Here is a 22,969-nt window from a genome sequence, read left to right as displayed (position 1 = left end):
TAACTATCTGTTCGGCATCGCGATTAGACTTTTAAATAAAACGCTCCCTGCCCGGCGTGAGTCGTGTCTGGTCCACTTCCTCCCCTCTGGTTACAAACCCTAGTACGAACTAAAAAGAGAGAGAGCCTCTTCTGTTTTCTTTTTCTTTTTTGTCTTTGAGGGGGCTCTTTTGTTTTTGATCACTCCACGGAAAGGACTCTTTCTCTGCCACGGCTGCTGTTGGACCGCTCTGGCTCCGAGACTCATCGAGCTTTATTACAGGCTAAACAAAAGGCTCCTTTGATGTCCAGGCCGGCTGCTTCACATGGGCCCGGCCCACCGCTTGTAACCTGCTGACAGTGATTTGTGTTCGTGTGGATGCCGTCGAGAGGGTGCGTTAAATTAATATCTGCTTTGCCTCCTTAACCGGACTTGTAAAAGCGTACCAGGCTATACCCCACCACCACCCCCCCTTCCAACACACTCCCGACTCTCTCTCCTTCCTGGAATAATGGGCCAGATGGCGAGATACCTCCAGGGCCCGGCAGAATCACTGTGTGGTACTCCTGTTCGCTCCAGAAAACCCAAAGCACCACGCTTGAAGCGGCTCCCACGGAAGGCCGCTGTGGCACAGACCGTACACAACATGCCCGCGCCATATGCAGGAGCATCTACAGTACGTCAAAGCCACGCATAAACACAAAATGGCTGTGAGGATGCAAAAGAATGACTGTTGTGTGTCACATATGGAGGGTCCTGCACATCTCTATGTATGCATTTGGGGGATTTCAGCAGAATTCTAATGCTATGTTAAGGATGCATTTCTGTGTTGATTTCCAAAGGGTTAAATGAGGCTACACCACATAATTGATTTGAAGAGAGGCAAAAAGGCCAACCCAAACAAAGCCCTTCAAATCCCCTTCATTTCTCAGACACATTTAGAAGATGACAATTTGTTTTTCCTCTCCCGGTATCAATTCTGTGATTTGTCTGGTTGTGCACAGCTCGAAATCTGACATGACTGAAATCTGGGTCTGACAAGGAAATCCAAACAAATATCAGTCACCTAAACTGTCAAATGACAGTTACCTAAACTGTCACAGTAAATCGGACAGATCACACCTTTCATAGAGAAATGACACACTACTTCAAAAGAGTCCGATGGTTATATTAGACTAACTTATATATAAACTTATTTTACTAGCTTTTGGCCAACAATAATATCCTTGCAAAAAAATCCAGGAAAACTCTAGATGATGTTTTCATTGCCGATTTGGTACTTCCAAGATACAATAACATTCATGAATATTTATTAAAGTCACAAATATTCCCTACGGATATGTCTAAAATGTTCAAGTTCCCCTTTTCCCCTGCATCCAGAAACCCTAAATAGGGCTTGTGCTTAATTCAGCTCCACTCTCTCTGTCTCATCGTCCAGCGCTCAATTAGCAGAGGGGTCTGGCAGCACAGAGGTTCTGTCTCCTGGCTTCAAAGTTTCCCCCCAAAATTGTATGCTTGCTTGCATTCTTTTTTTCTTTTCTCTTTCTTTTCTATTTGTTTAATGCCTTTCTTTTCTTTTGTTTTCGTCCCCAAAAAAGCTTCTCTCAAGTTAAGCCAAAAGGATTTGGCCCTTCAAGTGACAATGTCATATTCCTTAAAACTAAAAACACAAATACAAGTAGAATAAATATACATATTTTAGTAAATAATACCTATTCAGAGGTGGCAACTCCATAATTTTAAACTGCCTCCAGAGAGGAAACTAACTATCAATGTCCAATCATTCACCACTTAGGCTATTATGATTAATGAATGGTTAAAAATAACAAGAATATTTCTCATTCATTTGTATTGTGAATGAAGCCATATTCAGGACACTGCATTCATACAGTAACAATGTCAAACGTTTCACCCAAAAGTAAGACAGTATACAGTACATAAATTATACATACAAATACATAAATACAAAATTATAACACTCATGGCATCCTTGCAGTGGCAAAACACGCACACACACACACCCACCCACGCACGCACACACACACACACACACACGTACGCGCACACACACACACACACGCACACACACACACACACACACCAGAGAAAGAGGGCTGCACTTATGCAAAGCGTGGCCTATTTTGTCATTTAATTTTTAAAAAACCCTAAGGTCGTCTAATACACTTTCCCTGTCATTGGCAAGTACATTAACTTGGTGGCCACGCGACAGCCAAATTATGCTAATGGACTGCTAAAATGGGTCATATAGACAGTGCGTTTTGCATTAGCTTCAAACAATGGCGAGCCAGCCACAAAAGAGAGGTGACAGCACGCCCAGAGAGTGAAGCAAGGCCGCCACCAGCCCGTCCGCATTCAACTAGCAACAGAAGGGGGGGTGGGGATGGGGTGGGGTTGTGGGGTGGCGCTAGGAAGCGGACACCAGACCACCGCGAGACATTAGCATCCCAAACAGCGCAAAGCACCCTTCAGCTATCATCACATGCGACTCGGAAATGCTTATATCACTGTGATTGTTGAATAATGAATGACCTCAGCTGATTATTAAGAGCAAGATGGGAACCTAAGGGAGGGGGGTTGGGAGGAGGAGAAAGGGTGAGCTTGCCAGCTGGTCGGAAGATTCTAGCCAGGAGTGTGTTAACCTTGGACCGGTTACTGTCTTAATGGTTAATGCTAGTCGAGGGTCACTGATTAATCATGCTGATTTTGTAAAATAATCGAATTGAAGACCTGTGATTTCATTTAAAAAAGCAAGGTTATATTTGTAATTATGTTGTTGGCATTCATTTTCTGTTCAGTAAACTATAATGGCTGTGAACTGATATTCAATTTGAAAATGAATAAATGTGTAAAAAATATACGCCCACGTTAATAACATTCAATCTATTTCTACATATGTGCAACACCAAGGAGTTATTAATTATTTCATTTCAGCCTGCAAACAGTTTTATTATTTAAAAAAAATATCTGGTTCATGATGTATTTTAATAATTATTTAATTTATGGTGTTACAAAACCGTCTCAAATACCTCTCATTTTGATATAGTGAATAAACGTTCAATTATTCTTTATTTAAAGTATCTATCTACAAGTTTTGTTTATTTCTTTTAAGAGCAGTTAATAAAACATGTCTGTCAAATGTGAGAGGATGATGGTAGATTCAGGCACCAGATAACCACACCAGTGGACTCTGATTATAGTTTTTGCGATTTCATTCATTAGGTGGTGGTGACGCTAAATACTCTCGGAATCATCACTGCACCACATTCATTTTGAGTTTATTGTCGATCAAATGTACAATAGATGGGTTCGGGTGAAATGTCTAAAAAACTATAACGTGAGACAAGACACACACACACACACACACACACACACACACACACACACACACACACACACACACACACAAACTTGCACAGTGGGCTACGACATGCATTGGACCAGTAACCCAAGAGTGCCACAAGTGTCCGTATTTCAAATAGGGCTCGCTTCATAACTTGTCAGTTGTGTTTTGTCTTCCAGACCATGACCGCACACCAGGTGACAGCACTGACAACCTGTAAGTTCAAACTACCCCGCGATGGCTGAGCTCTAGGGGGGTGATCTAAGCCTGTCTGGGCTCCTCCAGCACCGCTGAGAACACTGCGGTTTCAGACAAAGCCGCGCGGTGTGATGACACGTTGCTCTCAGTAGCTGCCAAGCTGTTGACCAATGACCCTGACTCTTGGCTCCCTCGCAGGAGTCACTCGCCGTGAGTCTCGGAGTTTGCTATTTTGAATCCTTTGTAAAAATGACCCTATATGAGAGTGGAGTATGGAGCAGACAGTTAAGAAGATTGCTTTATGATTGATGCTCTTGCACTCTTGATCAACATGTTTGGATGGCGTGAGTTGTCGTATCTGATGCCACAACTTCCATAAGACACTTTTCTGGATAAAAAAACCTACTGCATCTCCTTCACATTCCAGAGTTTTGGCCTTGTACATCTCTAAGTAAAGACACATCAACAATGAGGGCCTTTAAATTATGGCAGCTACAGAAATACAATTCAAATGTGGTGGGCAGGTCTTGATTTCAGTTTCCAGTAACAATCGCTCGAGGGAGGAATTGTTTCCGGAATATCCTTTTTAAAAATCTTAACGTCCTGCTTCTACATGAAAAACAACTCCACTTGTTGCTTGTGAAGTGCACATTTACAATTTATGGCAAGGGGGGTATAGAAGTAATCTGAGCACCATATTCCATATTCCATTTTAAAGCATATCATTAACCTTTTCACTCAAGTGTATTACTGTCACCTGTAACGGATGCCCTGTACAAATCAATTGCATTTATCAATAGATTTAAAGCATCTTTGACGGAGTCTGGTGGTAAAAGCATTAAATAACGACTTGCTTTGCGAGCCAACCCTTCAAGCTGGATCAATTAATCATGATTTACATTTGAGTCACTTTGTAGATACCTCTAAGTGATTTACAGTACAGCGACTGCATACATACTTCAGTGTATGTACTGTTGTCCCTGTGGAAATCAAACCCTTGACCTTGACATTGTTGGCCCTACCAGCTGAGCGATAAGGAAACTACAATAGAGAGTTAACATACACATTTGTCACACAGTCACACCAGTATGCTAAGCCCCTGCTGTTTGCCTTCTTTTTGTTCTTTCTTTCTTTTTTATACCTTAGAGAGGCTAGTGTTCTGTTTATAGCCTACAGTGTGGAGTTTATTTAGTGAGCCAGTTAAATTACATTTAAAAAACACCACATAAGGCTATTATAGCTTATGCTGCCATGGCATTTGCGTTCATCGAGAGGGATAGATGAAATAAATGAATTCACACATAGAGGTTGCGGCTCTGTGGAAACAAACCAGTGTGTAGCTCCCGCAATCTGGCAAAGGGATCAATTGATTGCGTTTGCTAAAAATCGATGCAATTCATTTTTCTCTTTCCCCTCGCTTAGACGACACGTAGTCAGACCCTATCGGAGAGCACAACTCTGCTGAAATGCAAAACTCGAGCCAGGCCTTCGATAAGAAAACACACAAAAGCCCTGAGGAAACAAACACGCCGTAATGGGGTGGCTCATTCTTTTATGTTGTGCCAGCTTAGCGAAGGAGCTGCAAGCCCTGTATTTTTGGTCGAATGTAAATTAGACCAACTTCTCCTCGAATAGTCCATGGCTCTGGAGGCCCACAACACTCTCACTTTCTGCTGAGAGACATTCAAGGGAGGTTTCACTCACTGATCCCGTGACCATCGTAGTTAAAGTGATGGATTACCGCGCCAAAACCAGTCATTCATATCTGACTCTTTTTAAAGTGGTGCACCTGCATGAAGAACGCATACTTTTAAAGGTCTGTCGGGTTACAAAGTCAACAAGTTACACACACACACACACAAACACACACACACATAAACACAGAAAATCCTGCTTTACTAATATGAATGTTTTATTATATATATTGTTTAAGACCCCAGTGACTTCTCACTATAAACTCCTTATACACATTTACTAACAAACACAACTAATCCTGTACTTCTATGTGTCCTCACACTTTGTTGTCTTAGGAAACATGGCACTCTTTGCATGTAGAAACTGGTGCACTATCTCACTTTGTTCCACCTTTCAACTAAACTCATTCCAAAGATATGCGGGTTCTTTGGCCCTGTCAAGGAGCAGAGGTAGCTATCATGATCAGTTTGAGGGTGCTTGGAACCAGCCCAAACTCCACTACCCTGTCGAATTCCATTAACTTCAAATGATCAGGCACCTAATAAGATCTCCACAAAACATGTCAGAGAGAGTGGGGTGAGCAGCACAACAAAGGAAATTAGGGTGTCTTTGTGCCTTTGGGCTTTGAAATAAAGGATAGTCTAGTGACTAAGCAAACGCTAACGTGGTCAGGAGAGAACATCTCAAGATAACAAAAATGTTTAAAAAAATCAACAAGCTATGTAAATGTTTTTTTTTTTTTTTTCTTTTAACCTGGTACAAATCCCTTTCCTACAGTGTTGAAACATCTACCGTGTTTCTCCTCTCAGCTCTGCACCTCTTTTTATTCAAGCTAATTTTTGTCTCTCATTCTCTCATTTCTTTTCGTTTCTGTCTTGTTCAGTGTTTGTCCAGGATCCCTGAGAGCCAGCTACAGTATGTGCCGCCATGATGACCGGCGCAGTCAATAAATCACCTCTTGCTCACTGTGAAAGTGGGGGCGGCTCGCCCATGAGACAATGGTCATTATATCATAAGCACCAGAGCCCAGCCCCATCTACTCCACATTGTGGAAATTCACTTTCTCTTTCATTCTCTCTCTTTCTTTGCTGTGTTCACAAACCAAGAAACTCATTCCTTATATCACTATGTTTACAAACCAAGGAGCCCATGCCTTGTCTTGGGCAGTTTCAGGACCTTCTACAGTTCCAAGGGGAACAAAACAGTCACGTTAGACAAAGCAAAAACCTTTGTCTGAACAGATACTAACGGTTGCTGCTTACTTAATGCTCCGTGTCCCGTGACCAGACTGTGAAACTGTGCAGGGCAGCAAAAACAAGCCAAAACACCATCAGGACAGGCAAACACATCCGCCATGTTATTTTTTGAAAGGGGTGGGTTGGGTTAAATTATTTTACTGATGTAAAGAGAGCTCTTCACCTGAGACATTACCTGAGTCCTGTGCCTATGTGATTCTCTAATCCAGGAAACATGCACACACCGACACACCCCCACACACACAGGCACACTCTCTCTCTCTCTCTCTCTCTCTCTCTCTCTCTCTCTCTCTCTCTCTCTCTCTCTCTCAAACAGCAGCTGCTCCCATTGCCTAGCAACAACAAGTTGATAGATGACCCTGACGATGGATAATTACAATAAATCACCCTCGCACTGAAGGCGAGATGAGAGGAGGGGAAGAAAAGCAAAGCAAAGCAACAAAAAAAAAAATCAGTTTGGCTTCGGAGTACTTCAGTGCCCTCACTGCCACCCATTTCCACTGGGTCAGAGCAGAGGAATATCTGAGTGAAAAAGACTCCATTCACCCCTGAGAAATTATCTTTAGAGCTCCAATTGGTAGACTGTTTTTAATGTACAGTTTTGGGCTATGTCCTTTTTTTTTTGGAAAGAAAATAAAACTTCAGAAAATAATACTAGCACATAATCCATCCAAAGCCTGCAGAGGAGAGAACATGTGAATAGGACAAACCCAAATCCCAAACTAAACAGAGCTAGGTCATTAAAGGAAGATGATCAGCAGAAAAATGATTTAAACTATGTGTGTGTGTGTGTGTGTGTGCCTGCGTGCGTGCGTGTGTGGTGAGCGGTGAGTGTGAGAGAGGGACGGGAGAGAGAGAGAGAGAGAGAGGGGGCAGGAGGACACAAAGAAACTCCCTTCTCAGGCCACGACCTCACCAGTTCTGTCTAACTGAGTCTGGTTGCACAATACCCATCAATCAGCTCTCCTCTGCACCGTACCGTCAGCACTCACTGCAGCTCACAGGGCCGTCAGCTTGTAACACCGCAGAAAAACACATGGATACATGCAGGGACACACACACACACACACACACACAAACACTCCTAAATGCACACAAGCACACACACACACACAAAAACAAACACACACACACACACACATATATAAACGTGCACACATACAAACACACCTACAGGCATGGAGATGCACATGTAAACAAATTGATACACACAGATGCACAGATACACAAATCCTACGAATATAAACACGTAAATATAACACACACAAATACACCCACACATGTACACAGCCAGAATTTGTTCTGTCCTTCCTCTGAAAAAAAACCTTCAGATATGTGCTCTGTTCCAAATATACTGTAAATGCTTTCGCAAAGGTGATCTATGTATTTATTTCCCATGAATCATATAACTACAGTAAATGTATCTAGCTCATGAACTCTATACCACACTGTGTTAAAATACAAACTTTATAGCTACGCCTTTCTACCTATGTTTAATGTAGACCTTTGCTTAATTATCTCTGAATATTAACAGTACATGCCTCAGGGAAAGAGGCATTGAGGGCATCTAAAGAGGGCTCCCAAAAGGTCATCTTAAAGTAAAGAAGTTAACAGCACCCTCAGACCTTGACAGTTACTGCTGGGTGTCAGGCCGTCCTCTGTGACTGTGAAGAAGCCTCACCAGAGTTCTTTCACGCTGGGCAGAAAAACAACGTCCCCGCCATAAATAACCTGAAACAATCCCATGACAAGCTGCTCCCGAAAAACCCAACAGACTTTTGAAGGAGGGAGACATACGCGGCAGGCATTCTTTTAACTGGTTTGGTAGCCGACACATAGGCAGCACAAGAACTCAGAAGAGTTGTGTGGTAGCTATACAAACACTGCGCAAACATGCATGTATTATGTCTACATTTTCAGGTTTACACAAGACAGACTTTTAAGCCAACTACAGCCCAAACAAATAATGAAATGGGGAAATGATCTTCATGTTATCATTCTCTAAAAAGAACACTATTGCTTAAGTGGTGATACATCAGAGTTTTATGTCAAATGTACTTTACTGTATTCACTCTACTATCAGCTAGGTTTTAGTCACTGATAGGGGTGTCCTGACAACAAGTCATTTTAACTGCCACAAAATGCATCTTGATACACCACAATAGTGTAACTGTGTATTAATGGTCAAAAGATCATGTTTCTCAATATACCTTTGCACTCCATGAACTGGGTATATCTCTTAGGTCTGCTTTTGCATCTGTTTACGTTTGTAAGGGCCTATGAATGTGAACACATGCCTGAAGTGAGATGTGCAGATTTAACTTGCAGTATTTTATGTCATGTTTTGGAATTATATGACTGTTGTAAGTCTAGACACATTTTTATTTTCTGACAACAATTAAAATTTTAAACCTCCTTCCAAGGAATTTATGTTCTCATATATTACCAACAGTACAAGCAAAAGAGAAGCCACTTTAAGCCATATTCTTACTAAGGCTAAAAACTTGAGCTGAGTGATGGAAAGGTCCAAAAAGCTATCAACAAAGAAAGAAAAAACAAGGGCAGAAGAAAAGCCAAGATTCGGAAACCTTAGAAGGAGTACTAGGCCAGAGGAAACGAGGGGAGCGGAGGGTGTCATAGGGGCCAAAAGAGAGAGGAGCTGACAAGGGAACAGGGGCTTTGTGGATGGCTCCGTCGAGGCACTACATCATCGAGGCCCATTTCGGAATGGGAGGGCATGCCAGAACCAATCAATAACAACATTTTAGGAAGCAAGGGAGAGAGAAGGGAGGGGGGGGGGGGGGTAGAAGTTTCTTGGGCTTGGGGTGCTCTGCTGTGGACAGGTTGATGGGCTTCTTCTTCACTAAACCGTTACTGCTGTGGAAAACAGGGAGCAAAGACAGATAGAGGAAAGACAGACACTGCTGCAAGACAGGTGGAGAGACAGTGTCAAGACAGCTAGACAGACAGGTCTACAGATGGCAGACACAGAGACAAACAACAGGCAGATTAAAAGCCAGTTAAGCACAAACGACACAAAGATGGACAAAAAAGACAGCAGGCAGGCCCCTTGTGCTCCTGTTCAACAAAAGGTGCCAAGGGCAACTGACAAAAAACACCCTCACTTCCAAAGCAAAAAACATTTCCACCAGTCTTCCTTCTCTTCCCAACCCGCAGTGCATTGTGTATCCTGGCCTATTTTAAGTTTCCGTCGCCTTCAAATTGCCCTTCAACAAAAGCAGGCTGCTGACATCTCACACCTTGCTCAATCCCCTAGCCTGAATAATCCCCCAGACATGATGAATGGCACCATAACTCTGATATCCACAATCAATCTCTGCTTTAAAGACACATCCATCTTCAATAATGTTGATTGGGGGGGTGAAGGGGGAGGGGTTGCCTCGCCTGCTAAAAGAGGGGCAAGTGGGACTGTCTTGCAGACCTCCCGAGCAAGAGGGGGAAAAAGTGAGAGAGAGAGAGAGAGAGAGAGAGAGAGAGAGAGAGAGAGAGAGAGAGAGAGGTCGAGGTGAGGGAGAAGCTGGGGAGGGGGTGGGCTGTGGGCGGGGGGCCTCTAGAAAGCTGTCTGCCCACCCATGTCTGGCAGAGGAATAAGTTAATGTGAATCAATCAGTTGGGCAAGGGGAATCGAGAGAGAGAGGTTGAGGAGGAGGAGGAGGAGGAGGAGAGAGAGATAGAGAGAGAGATGAAGAGGGGAAAAGAGAGGGATAGAAATAAAGAGAATAAAGAGTTTTTTCCTTTCTGAAGCAGTTACATTATAGTCAGCAGTAGAGAGCACGTCCGACTCAAGCTTGCTACAAATATGTTCTGGTAACATTACTGATCATTTCAAGTGATTTGATGCAGATGAATGGCTCTGCTGTTCATGTCTGCTTATCTTAGGTGAAGTGAATGACAGGTGAATCGGGTGAGAGAATGATAGACGTAGATGAAGAACAGAAGGCGAAGGGTGCACAAGTTAGATTTAATGGGTCCTTAAACAGATAAAAAAACAGCATTTGTTTCCTTCACACTTCTCTCTCACTGGTCTTAAGTACCCTCCTCTACACCAGTCACTGTTCCACCCTTTAGCAGTTCACTGTTTGAAATCACTGTTTACATTTCTGTTTAGTAAGAAATGACATTGTAGACACTTCAAATCATTCACTCAGTATTGGGTTTCATCCATACACAGGCAGCAATGTTTCTCAAATCTCTATTGACAGAGAGTGAACTCAGTGGAACGAAGACCCAATGCAGAGATCAGGACCTCTGAAGAGCAAAGGCAGAGAGAGAGAGAAAGAGAGTATGTGTGTGTGTGTGTGTGTCTATTTGCTGAACAGACACATTACAGGCCTGTTTTTTGGCAACAGACATTGGGAGAAGAGGGGGGGCCCATGTGTGTATGTGTGTGTATGTAGGGCCGGCATATGTGTATGCCTGAGAGAGTGCATCTGTATGTTTATATGTCCATCAGTGTGTGTATTTGTGGGTCTGTCTGTGACATCGGGTTTGTGTGTGTGTGTGTGAGAGAGAAAGAGAGACTGTGTGTGTGTGTGTGTGTGTGTGTGTGTGTGTGTGTGTGTGTGTGTGCGCTTGCTTAGGGGCGGAATGAACTCTCCCAGGCTTTGTCATATGTGGTTCCCAAGGCCTGGCCCCTTTTGATAAATGACACGTGTCATTCTGTCAGCTCTCTCCGTTGCAGCAGGGAGGCCCCAGTGATGTATGACCGCTCTGAAAAAGGAAATCAGGCACTTTTTGGCATGGACCGAGACCATGCCCTTTATATAACGGCTTTAGGTTTTTTTTTTCTCCCTCCATGAAGGCATATGCTGCTCTTTTTTTGTCTTTTCTTCGCTCTTACTCTCTTTTGCAGCACCCCGTCTTTCTTTTGAAAACAGATTAACCACTTTCCTCCCCACAAACGCCCGTTACATCTAGTCCTGTATATCATTTTTTTTTTAAATAAAAAAACAACAGACAGACAAACAGACAGGGACGCTCACATAAGACAAAGGCAAAAAGGATTTGATCTCCATGCTCTGATGGGTCTTTTACCTGTCAGTATGTTTTGGGCTAGAGGGTGGGTGTTGAATTTTAATTTACAAAGGAGTGTCAATAGTTTTCCGTGAGAAGCTAAGTGACAAGGGCCAACTTGAGCGTTCAGCACTACATCAGCACGACAGATTAGAGGCTGGCGCTTGATGCAAGCCTGTGCTCGAAAGGAACACACAACATCCATCAGAGGCACAAACATAGAAGAGGAAGAAGAAGAGATAAATCACTTTCATTGCCTTTACAGCTGTGACCCAAATTTGGGTATGGAAGGAGGACCGGATCGTTGTGAGGGGAGGGGAGCCAAAGCTTTTTATTTCACCCCTTTTCCTACCATGTTTGACGTTTACCAGGACACACCAGTCATGGATCAGACAGGCTTATGGGAGCTGTCAGTGCAAGACTGTGGCACTATCCCAACTCCACACAGCCAACATACAAGTCAGACCTCTTCTCACACATAGTATAGGCCTAAGACCCACACCTATGAACATGACACTGTGCGTAAACATCCAATGGGCTTGTTAAAGTTAAACCGGAGAGCCAAAGCTGTTGCTGAAACCCACTGAGACATACCTGAGTGATAGCAACGGCAGAGCAACATTTTCAATGGCAACAGTGAGACGCGTTGTAAATCTGCGAGAGGTCTGTCTCCCCCCAAAAAAGAAAATAAAACATCTGCAACACCCAAGAGATACAGATCACAGCCAGACAAGGAGAGAGAGAGGAGGAGGAGGAGAAATGGGTAAGCGAATGAGAAAAAAAGAACGACTGAAAAAAAAAGCGACACAGAGCAGCAGTCAGTCATCTCCACTGCTGGAAGAGAGGAGAAGAGAGAAAAAAAAAGAAAAGAAAAGGGGAGGCGGAGGTGAAGGTGGAGAAAGACTTGCCACCTGGGGGTCATGGCCTGCTTACGACCCCACTCCATTCACACTCTGCTCCCCGATCCACCCATGGAAAGAAAAAAAAACATAAATAACAGCGCAGAGAACGGCGAGGGAGGGAGAGAGAGCAAGAGAGAAGAAAAAAAACACTGAAATGATTAACAAGTGAGTGATGAGAGACAGACGCGGTTGACCTCTCCTTTCCAGGCTTCGTCTCCACGAGGACCGCAGAGAGAGGGGCTTCATTATATTCAGCAACCCGCACTAACGCAACAGGGGTGAGGGCAACCACAGCCCTGGAGTCTCCTGAACCTCCATGACTACTTCGACCCTCTCGGGCTGATATTTGCCAAATGCAAAGCAGTACACGGTGCCCATGCCCAGCAGTCCACAGGCACTGGGCAGATAGTAATGAGCTAATGTGGGTGTGTGGGTGAAAAAAAAGTCTCGGAGAGGAGGTGGACAGTACAGAGCATTTCTTTGCCTACTCTGTCATGCGCTGATGTTATCTACTAGTCTAACAGCAAATGGAACATTTCTGACCCACAGATGGAAAATTGTGTGTTGCAATTGTGTTACAGCAACCGTTGCTGTTCAACTTATCGCAATCATGTAATTTGGTTCCTATGAATTAATAAATGCAGGGGAGTATGCTGACTTATTCATAAAGGTCAAAGTCTTTCTTTTTGGTTCAATTCTGTTCAAAGCGAAGGGCTAAATTAGCAAATTAGCAGTGGCTACATATCTTAGCACATCATCTAAATAACTACTATTTGTAATCTCCGACAATTAAAACTAATATTACAGTACTCAATTTTCACAAGTGTCCCAAAGACCACCTTACATCCACAAGTTGTAAAATTTCTGTTACTGACTGATGATACTTGACACACTGGGATATTTATACCAAAGCAGTACTACCTCCATACCGCCATATTTACAAGGGCAGTCGTGAGGATCTGGAGTGGTGATGGCTCGGAACAGGTCTATATTGCACTGCCATAACCAATTTCCATGGGAGACGAGGCCATGCTGAAGGCATGCTATCTTGCTAAAGCACACCAGCAGTCACGGGTCAAATACATTATAGGAACCACCATGATTCAAACAGCATGTCTGAAAACATCCTTTCATTTTAAAATGTTTTGGGGTAACTGCAAAAATGTAACATGCTTTTGAAAGCTCAATATGGAAGGCATATCATTAACTTCACTCCATTTTCCGCTAAGAACTCTGGAAACAGGCACATGTGCATGACAGACCACATAAAAAAAAAACCGACTAAGTTTGGTCTAGTGTTACTGATGAGATTACACAAATGTAAATATTTAACACTTAATTAGCGTTCGATGTATAAAACACACTTATACAGTTAGGTTATCCTCATTCCGCTTGACCAAACAGACAGAGAACTTCTGAGTGCTGCCCTGAGTACCTCAAAGCATCTGTGTCTAAGACAAGTGTCTAAGTATCTGTGCTTGGTTATGCTTCAGTGGACAGAGCACTAAAGCCTCACAACATACACCCAGTCAGTTCTGTTAGACTAAGCCCAGACGGACGTGGGGGTACTGGGTCTGTTTGTTTGTGTGTGTGTGGTGTGTGTGCGTGTATTTTGCGGGTGGCACAGGATGGGGTAGTGGGGTTGAGAGGCACCCCACTGTTATCTCAGACAGAGTAAGAAGTTGAAGCTTAGCTGGACGATGGACACTGTCTGCCCGGTGGAAGTCTCCGAATGAGCTTTGGCAGCACTAAGGACATGTGGCATTTGGCATTTGAATGTGATTGTGCCATATCCCTGCAAATTCCTACTAAGGCTGGTGGATGGGTCGCAATATGTTCACCTTGCCTAAACCTGTACCAACCATTTTGTGATGTCGGCGTCAACGGCAATGACTGTCTGATTTGAACACAATAAGAAAAAGGCCTTTCTGTTAAGGTCAGGGGATGAAAATGTACAGTTTTTACTGTAAAGGTCAGTGGATGAAATTCAAGTCACTGTTAGACAGGACTTCAGTGTCTGAAGGTACTTCTCCAGGGCATGATTTGAGTTTTGTGCTTATTGAGATAGCCCTCCTGACTATTGTTTTTAAATCTGCTTGATAAATACTAATGACAAAAATGTCTTTTGCCTCAGTATTCTATGTACAACTCATCACTCATTGAGCGTGTTTGCCTCTTCTAAGAATTCGGCCTCGTTAGAACTCGATTTGATTATGTACTTTGTTTGTGAGACTTGCTTTGCTATTGCATGGTTCAAATTGGCCTGGAAAATTCTCTGGTTTTAATGAGAACATGACTTCAGAAATAATGTAATGCTGAGCACTCTTTCTTAGTCAGAAGAGAGTGTGCATTAACCCTGCTTCCCGTGCATACTTATCTAACATTACATAATGCAATTACACAAGGAAGCAGTACACTCATTGATAGGAAAGTACTTTGACCATCAGCAACAGTGCTCCCAGTTGAAAAACAGAGACACCACATGATAGATCTTTGAAATACGAAACAATTTGAAAGTGCTTGTTGAACTTCCTCACTTCCTCAACAGAAGGGCAGCCTCCTTGGCTTTTGAGGCTAACAGGGGCATTGCTGTATGTGAACATAAAACCTGTTTCCATGGAAAGGACCCAACACCTGAGGCAAATGTTTTACTTTGTATAGCTTCTTTTGCTACCTGTCTTAAAAAGGTGTTTAGTCAAAATCAGTCAAACCCATGCGTGTTGATAGTGTTACAGTGTTTATATGTACTTGTGTATTTGTATATTCTGTGATTCAACCCCAGATCTGCTGTAAACAGAGATATAAATGAGCAATATGAAAAGCTGAGAGCTGGGATCTTTCCCTGAAACATTGTCCAGTGTCTATCTCAAGGACAAGTGATCATCTACTATTTTCTACATTAACATTGAGTACTCGTTAATCATGTGAAACTAGATCCAGTTTCCAGTCAGAGACCTTGGAGGAGGATGGCGAAAATGATAAATCAATTGTTTGGAAGTCCTTTGATAAAACAGAAAATTGATTGATAAGTATTAAAATGATGAAACACTTTTAAGTGATAAAATAAGCGTGCAACAAATGGAAGTTGTGGATGGATTTCTCACAGATGATTCTAACATAAAGTCTGTCATATACACTACTAAACTAACGCAGCTAAACAAAATAGTGTTCTTAAAAAATAGATGCAAGATAATATATACCTCTGCCAAGGGGGAATATGTTTTCAGTTAGTCTGTCTGCAAGCAGGATTACACAAGAACCACCACTGGCTCGATTTCCATGACATTTGGTGGATTGGTGTAGCATGAGCCAAGGAAGAACCCCTTTTATTTTGGGGCGGATTCGGGTGATTGGGTGGATCCACAAATTTAGTTTCTCTTTCGCAAATGATGCGTGACATGGCATACAATGTTTGACCTTGGGAAGTCTGCACTACCCAAATGCCCTTTTTGTTAAAATGTTTAATCGGTTGGGCTTTCTAATAATGACCAGGTTTCCCCAAATTAATAATAAAACCCGCCTGCCCACAAGGTGATTTGTGAAATCATGCACTCATGCAACCCTTAATGTAAATCACTCTTCACGTAAACTGTAAAATAATGTGCACTCCATTTCAAACCCCTGTTATCAGTTAAATGGACATCTTTTCTGGGTGGATACAAAATGATGGTTGCACTAGGCACTCTTCTTTCTGTAGAGGGTGGTTTTTATCAATCAAAATAATAAAAATGACCTCTCATTTCCAAGATAAGGGTTAAAAAAACACTCTTTTGTTTGGCTCGGAGAAAGATGAACTGCAAATGCAATGCTTAAGTGTTTTTGGATTTATACCAAAACTGCTGGCAAATGACTCGATCTGCCGAGGGGGAGAGAAAAATAAGTGCTGAAAGTGTCACTGGGAGACAAAAAAAGATTTGCAGGTCTTGAAGCGTGCCTTTTAAAATGTGCATGCCTCATAAAGTCTTTTGTGGGGACTGGCAAGGCTGTTTGTGTTATGAGTGTCCAGTCTCTCAGTGTTATCTTCATTCACCTACACTGTGTCCTATGGTTTGAGGGTGATATTTAACAAGTTGTGATTACAAGATGACAAAAAACTGATTCCAGCTTGTAGATAACTCTACAGAAGATAATGTCATCCATTGTCCTAGGATACGGCTTGGACATGTCTTTCTTCCTATGCGCTGGCGTCGACATGAAAACATATTTCAAAACCTAAAAGGGAAAGCTAATAATCCATAATGAAACAAACCCGAGGCTATTCCTGGGAATGATCCATCACACACATAGCTGGGCTATGAAAGCCCTGAGGTTGAGATGATACGGCATTCGCTTCGTGTCAGGGGCCTCGCGTGGACCAAGGGGACCGCATCCGATCGACATGCGCCGTGGCGCCTCACTAATATTTCCCCTCTTTTTACGAGGCTCTGACACCAACAACCCTATCAGCATCCATTCAGGGTCTGCCAGAGATGGGGCTGTATTTCATGGCCCTGTTGGGGGGCCAGGGGGAAATGGCGAGAGAGCCTAAGAGGATCCTGTCACCTTAAGAGCACCCTGGTGATGAAGGGGCCAATAGGGCCGAGCTCTAAGAGTCTGCTAGAAGATTGTTCTGGACCCGAGGCCTCAGAGGAAACATATATCCACCTGGCAACAGGGGTGGGGTAAGGGAGATCTAATCAACGCCTAATAACAGCACAGTAGGAGTTGTTCTCGCTCATAAATCAATGTACAAAATAATTGCTAATACACTGGGTATCGATTAGCCCACCTAGCACCTCATTTTCGGAGGCTATGGCTAAGAACTAACAAAGTGACAAGGGTAAAGTGTTATTTCTTTCTCACGCAGACAGCTGGGCCGGAAAAATGACTCGGGCAGGCAGTAATTCTTAATTGACACCTGTCAGGATAATGGGTGCAGTCGCAGCTGCTGCGGGAGAATTTCTCCCTAGTCCTGTTCATCTGTCAGCTCTAATACCTTTCCGAGCAGTGCTTTTCTTTTTTCCCTCTTTACTGCCTCTCCCCCTCTCCCCCTCCCTCTTATGCATTCTTCCTTTCTTTGTCTCTTTTCCTCAGACACCCAAATTGTGCTGAAGGCTTTATTTAAAGAAATCCAATAATCATACAGCAACAAACATGCCAGGCAATTTATATGCCATTTTATTCAAATTATAGTCATGGGCAGGGCATCTGAAAACACGAAGGAAGTACAGCACAAGGGTAAGGGGAGGAGTTACATGGAGTCCCAGGTCACAACACCCACATGTCTGTGCATTTTTTTCTTTTGTTCACTTGGTATCATCAAAGGATCGGCAAAACCACACAGATTAACCATGAACTGAAAGGTTAAAGACCTGGGATGACACATTGAGTGTGGTAAGTTCAGTCAACAGTGTGTCAGTCAAATACTTTTTACAGACCATTAATGTACGTGCCCTAAAAACTCTGGCTCTCATTAATAAAACAATGTGAATAGGCTGACGAGGTTATAATGGACACCATTCGTTTCATCCCTTCTTGACGAGAGCAAACTGTCGACCTTTCAATACCCACACGCAAGAATCCAGCTGTCTACAGTTACAGATGAACTCAAGGGCGAGTTACATTTGTACAAAACTTAATGTGTGTGGCAACTAGCGTGGGTAAGTGCAACTGAAGCTTCGAAATGGATTCATAAAACATCTAAGGGAAAAAATACTTTTTCCTCAGATATTAAATCTGAGAGTATGAGAAAAAAACGGAATTGGGAGATGGGTTTAAGAGAGCGATAGAGAGAGAGGAAGAGAGAAAGAGAAAGACAGTTCAGACAGAGGTTCCCATGGGTCTGCTCTGACCTCCTGAAGTACCTCATGCTTCCAACCTCCCGTGGCTAAGTCATGACTCCAGCTTTTTCTTCTTTTTCTTTCGTTGGAATTTTTTCTCTCCCTCCCTGACTCACTCTGGGAAAAAATTAGCTGAGACATGAAACTTTGATCAAACAGCACATACCTGACTCCTTTGATAGTGTGATTTCCTGTAAGACCTACATGATATGCTCAGCTCTACTTTCCATGCACAGGCTCAATTAACTGTTTATGAGGCTATCTCTGAAACAATGAAATTTACAAAGCAAATATGATGTTCTCTCTTTTAAAAAACAGTCAAGTGTATCTATCTGGTCTACATAGGAATAACCAGACACTAAAAGAGGCTCATTTGCCTACCCCTGCAGGGAAGACTTTGATCTCTGAACAGGAGGTGGCCATGACAGAGAACTTGTGTATTTATAAATGATGAACTCCCAGCTGCGCTGAGAACTGACTAAAGCCTGTTTGTTTTACACAGCTCACTATCACACTGTAACACTCACTAATCCTATCATAAATTTCTTTCCGATCTTTACCTCTTGCTAAGACCAATCATAGATCAGTCACTTTTACTGAACAATCTGTAGAAAAAAAGAGGACTCGAAGGAGGTGAAATCTGATGAGGGAAGTCTTGGTTGCATCAGACTAAGGTCAACAGACAGAGACACAACCAAGTGGTAAAGTCTAATATGTCAATTGTAAGAGGGGGCTGTTTTAATGAACAGCATGGTAAACCATGACTTTCCTTACCATGGGCAATAACACACAACACATTAGGGCATCCTCCACAAAGCTGCTATACACTTCCATTAGTAACAAACATTTAAGTTAAGAATCTTAAACCCTACGGACATGGAAGCACTGATGGAAGGGCTTTGCACCCATTCCGCAGCTTAGATTTTCTCCCCTACCAGGTACCAGTACCAGGTCTTTTTGTGTTTGTAATTGTCTCTTTGGAATAAATATATAAATTTGACCTGTGTTGTTGATAATACAGTTCTTGAAAAAGGAAAACAAACACCCTGGATTTAACAGGAAAGACTCGACTGGCCTTACCCTAAGCTACAATACAAATCATGACGATATAACTGAACACATCTGAACCAGCATAAAGATGTCACTAAGCGAGCACATATATATATATATATATATTGGCGTTAAAACAAAGAGAGAAAATGCAGCACATATAATGCCAACCAAATAGAAAAGGATTCCAGAAAAACACACAGGCTTTATGTTTTTCCTCTTTTGCTTTTCTTCCTCAGCTTGCTGGTGCAGTTAAGAGCCAGAATTACTGAGGTCATTAAGCAGGCGCAGTCCAGTGACGTGATTAGTCAGGTAGCAAGGTCCATTTGTCACCTGGGCTGGAAAATTGAGTTAATGCAGCACTACGGGCAACAGGGACTGTATAATACTGGGTTGATTACATCAAGGCAGCTGCGGACTTGACACCTTGCAGAATTTGTCAGCATTAATCGTTAGGGCCTGTCACAAATCCATCAGCTCCACAGATAATTAGGGACCTGCATCTGATGAAGCTGCCGAGAGCAACCTTACCTTTTCCTCCTCATAATTAAGAAGCCTCTTGCTTCTCAGGAAAGGGTGGTCTCGTTCTTCTGTCTTAACGGCCCTCTTATATTCCATCACTACTGAATAAGAAAATAACATCTCCTGGACAATGCTCCTCCCTCCCACCCTCCCTTAAAAAAAAAAATATCTGGTTTTGCCCTTGTGTGAAGATCTGAGAGGTGACTCAATCTTTTCGAAAATTGGTATTGTGAATACTAGTCTGTTTGTGAACTGAGATAAATGCGAGCAGATATATCTGTACACACATGGTAGTCTACCTTCCAGCGATATTTTCAATATTGCGCTGAAATTCTGGTCGATATATTGAAAATGTTGAAGCATGGCAGGCATTGACTTGGTTTGGTAGAATGGTTTTGAACTGCCTTAGCTCTGTGTTCAATGTAACTGGAGTAAACAATGGAGTGAACAAAAGTGGGAATTACTGGTGTAGTTGATAAATTAGAATAACTGCAATGGCAATCAATCAGATCACTTATTCAAAACACACATTCAGAGCACTCATTCAAAGAAAACAACTAAATCAAACTAGAAAAAAGAGGGAATGCAGAGTAGAGGCTGAAGAAGAAATGCACTGCCTCTTTGCCAATGCATTTTGAAGTCCATTCATTTGTTTGTTGAAAACACTCAGCTTCTTTAAGACACAGGAAGGTTCCTTAATGTACCTGGTCTCGTTTTTCGGTTACGAATTGTGATAATTGTGTGGTTTTGTCATTTTTTGAGCTGGAGGTTTGCCTATTTCATGGTAGAGGATTTGCTGCATCATATGACAGGGGACTCTCTGGTTTGCAATCTGCACTCATTATCATGACTCTGGCTCATCTCACTTGATATTATCTTGCCACACAAGATGGACAAACGAGACACACCGAAATATTATGGATTCCATTAAGGAGTCCAAATCAGAAAGAAAGAGGCCTTCCGGAAGGAATATGTGGTGATCTGTTCCTCACTATGGTAAAATATCATTTTTAATAGCAATCTTAAAGCACTGAAGATGCAGAGACACGGTAGGCCTATAAGTGTGTGCATGCTTAGCGACGGGGGACATATTCTGTCAGCCAAATGCTGGGTGTTACTTCTGTGATATCGTCACACCCCAGCAGCCATGATCGCCCCCCCCCCCCCCCCCCCCTTCCACCTGGAGACTGACAGGGGAACTATTTCCCTACTTGAAAACGGTCTTTCCTTGGTCACTCTATCTTTTCGACCGGGACAAGTGTGCTTTTCTAGAGGTTAAAGCTTTTAGGGCGCATACGTGTTTCCATGGTGAGTGATTTGGTCATGTTTATTAGAAGGTAATAGATCGAAGACACTATATGACAAGGTATAAGTCAAGCTTCAAGAAGCCTATAAGGCCAAGCAACAAAGGCTAGCTGTACCTCTTTAAATCGACTTTGTCGATAAAAGTAAACTGGATCTTTATTGTCATTATTCTTTTAAAAATGTATTCCTCTATTTAGGGAATTATTCATCATATAGCCAATGTGTTGTAGCTTATGCTTAAACTGAAATATCTGAGTTAAATAAACTCGCCCACTAAACTACAGTCTACGATTCAGCTACTGCAAACCAGAGAGGGCTTTTTCTGTAAGCATCTGCAACACTTCACTGACCAACAGCTATGCAAGGGGATTTACGGCCAAGCGTCCCTTAAAAACGTTTAGACTACATTTTCATGTACCATGACTTCTTTATATCGTTTTCAGACAAACAGAAAGAACACGTTATCACTGATGGAGAACTTGACTGACGCTATTTTTAAAAGTGTAAAGGATTGGCTTAGCCTACCTGAAGACCGCCTTGGCGCTTGCTGTTTTCTCCGCGGCATGCTTCTGCTCAGAACTTTCCGCTTGACTTTTCATGCAGAATCGAATTAATGGAGATAAGAAAAGATGAAACCACTGGAACAGTTTCTCTTGGACACACCATACGCTGTATTTTCTTCTTTTCTTCAATAACTGATTTTTGTAGAACTGTCTTATCAAACGTAAAAGTTCAACCTATGTGATGGCCACATGTAAATTCGAGAAAAATAGCCAGCATTCTCCACAGTAGGGTTTTCATCTGATGTATTTTACGGAATCGGTGTCACTGCAGGGTGATCAGTGGTACTCTCCGTTCAAATGATGTGGGCTCGGTCTCTCTCCCGCGTCCATCAGCAGTATCCCGGCTCGACGGAAACAGGTTGGAACAGATTTTCCTCAAGAGTGAAACCACCGAGAAAATAGCAATAATATCAACTTCCAGTGTGAAAACCCGCTTGTAAATGTAGACTATTTTCTTTCCAACAGCTCCTATGTGGTTCGGATTCTGAAATATAGTAAACAAAACAAAAAATGAAAAACATAGGCATTAGATGGTTAGTGTCATTCAAGCACTTAGCCAAGCAGTTCGTAAAACATTTCGGTTATAATGTTTCTGATGGCTATTTCCTTACGCGACCGAAACACAAGCTCTGTTCCCACATTTGTTCGCCAGTCCGAAAAATCAAAATTATTCACCCTTACTTCAAGTAGACTCGATGTGGGCGCTTCACGTTGCCTGTCGTAGCGTGGAGGAGAAAAACAAAGCCTAAATCGGCAACGCTCCGGAAAAATTGACATCAACTTATCACTCTTTTTCAAAAAACTCCATGGAGAAAGGCGAGACCGCTTCTTTTCGTTGTAATAGATGTCGGTTATTCTGGATACGGTAGGGGCATTTCAGACCGTCTCAACTGATAGACAGACACATCGAGTTGCTTCTCTGCCTCACTTTTTCTCACTCCACCCCTTCAGGAGCGTCACTCTGACAGTAGAAACCCACCTGTCAATCTTGTTCAGCATTCTTGTTCCTTCCCTCACTCAATGCATTCTGTAGACAGAACGTCCCCCAGAAGACAAGCGTTTGAAGTTTGCTCTTCATGTCCATGGTAGCCTATACATAGGGTTGTGTGTCTTATTAATGATCGTATTGATGTGGCTTGAAATATTTAAAGGAAACCCCTTGTTCTACGTATGGTTTTTTGTCGTGTAAGGTGTGTAGGCTACTGTTTCCAGCTCGGTAACTAACTAGGCTACTTTTCCTAAAGGAATGGCAATTTCGCCATCTTAATAACAGGGAATCAGGCAG

General features: G+C 42.6%; 1 protein-coding gene across 1 annotated transcript in view; it reads right to left on the bottom strand.

Annotated features, from left to right (window-relative positions):
- Positions 1-21,686, bottom strand: part of tshz1 (teashirt zinc finger homeobox 1) — a gene marked incomplete at both ends in the record, with an annotated part of 31,067 nt that extends 9,381 nt beyond the window's left edge. The window contains one exon of the mRNA XM_080837713.1: positions 21,647-21,686. Coding sequence (XP_080693839.1) covers positions 21,647-21,686 — 40 coding nt within the window. The remainder of the gene's footprint in view (positions 1-21,646) is intronic.
- Between the last annotated feature and the right edge of the window lie 1,283 nt (positions 21,687-22,969).

Source organism: Sprattus sprattus, assembly GCF_963457725.1.
Source record: "Sprattus sprattus genome assembly, chromosome: 4".
Classification (NCBI taxonomy): Eukaryota; Metazoa; Chordata; class Actinopteri; order Clupeiformes; family Clupeidae; genus Sprattus; species Sprattus sprattus.
This window is presented reverse-complemented; position numbering and strand designations above follow the sequence as displayed.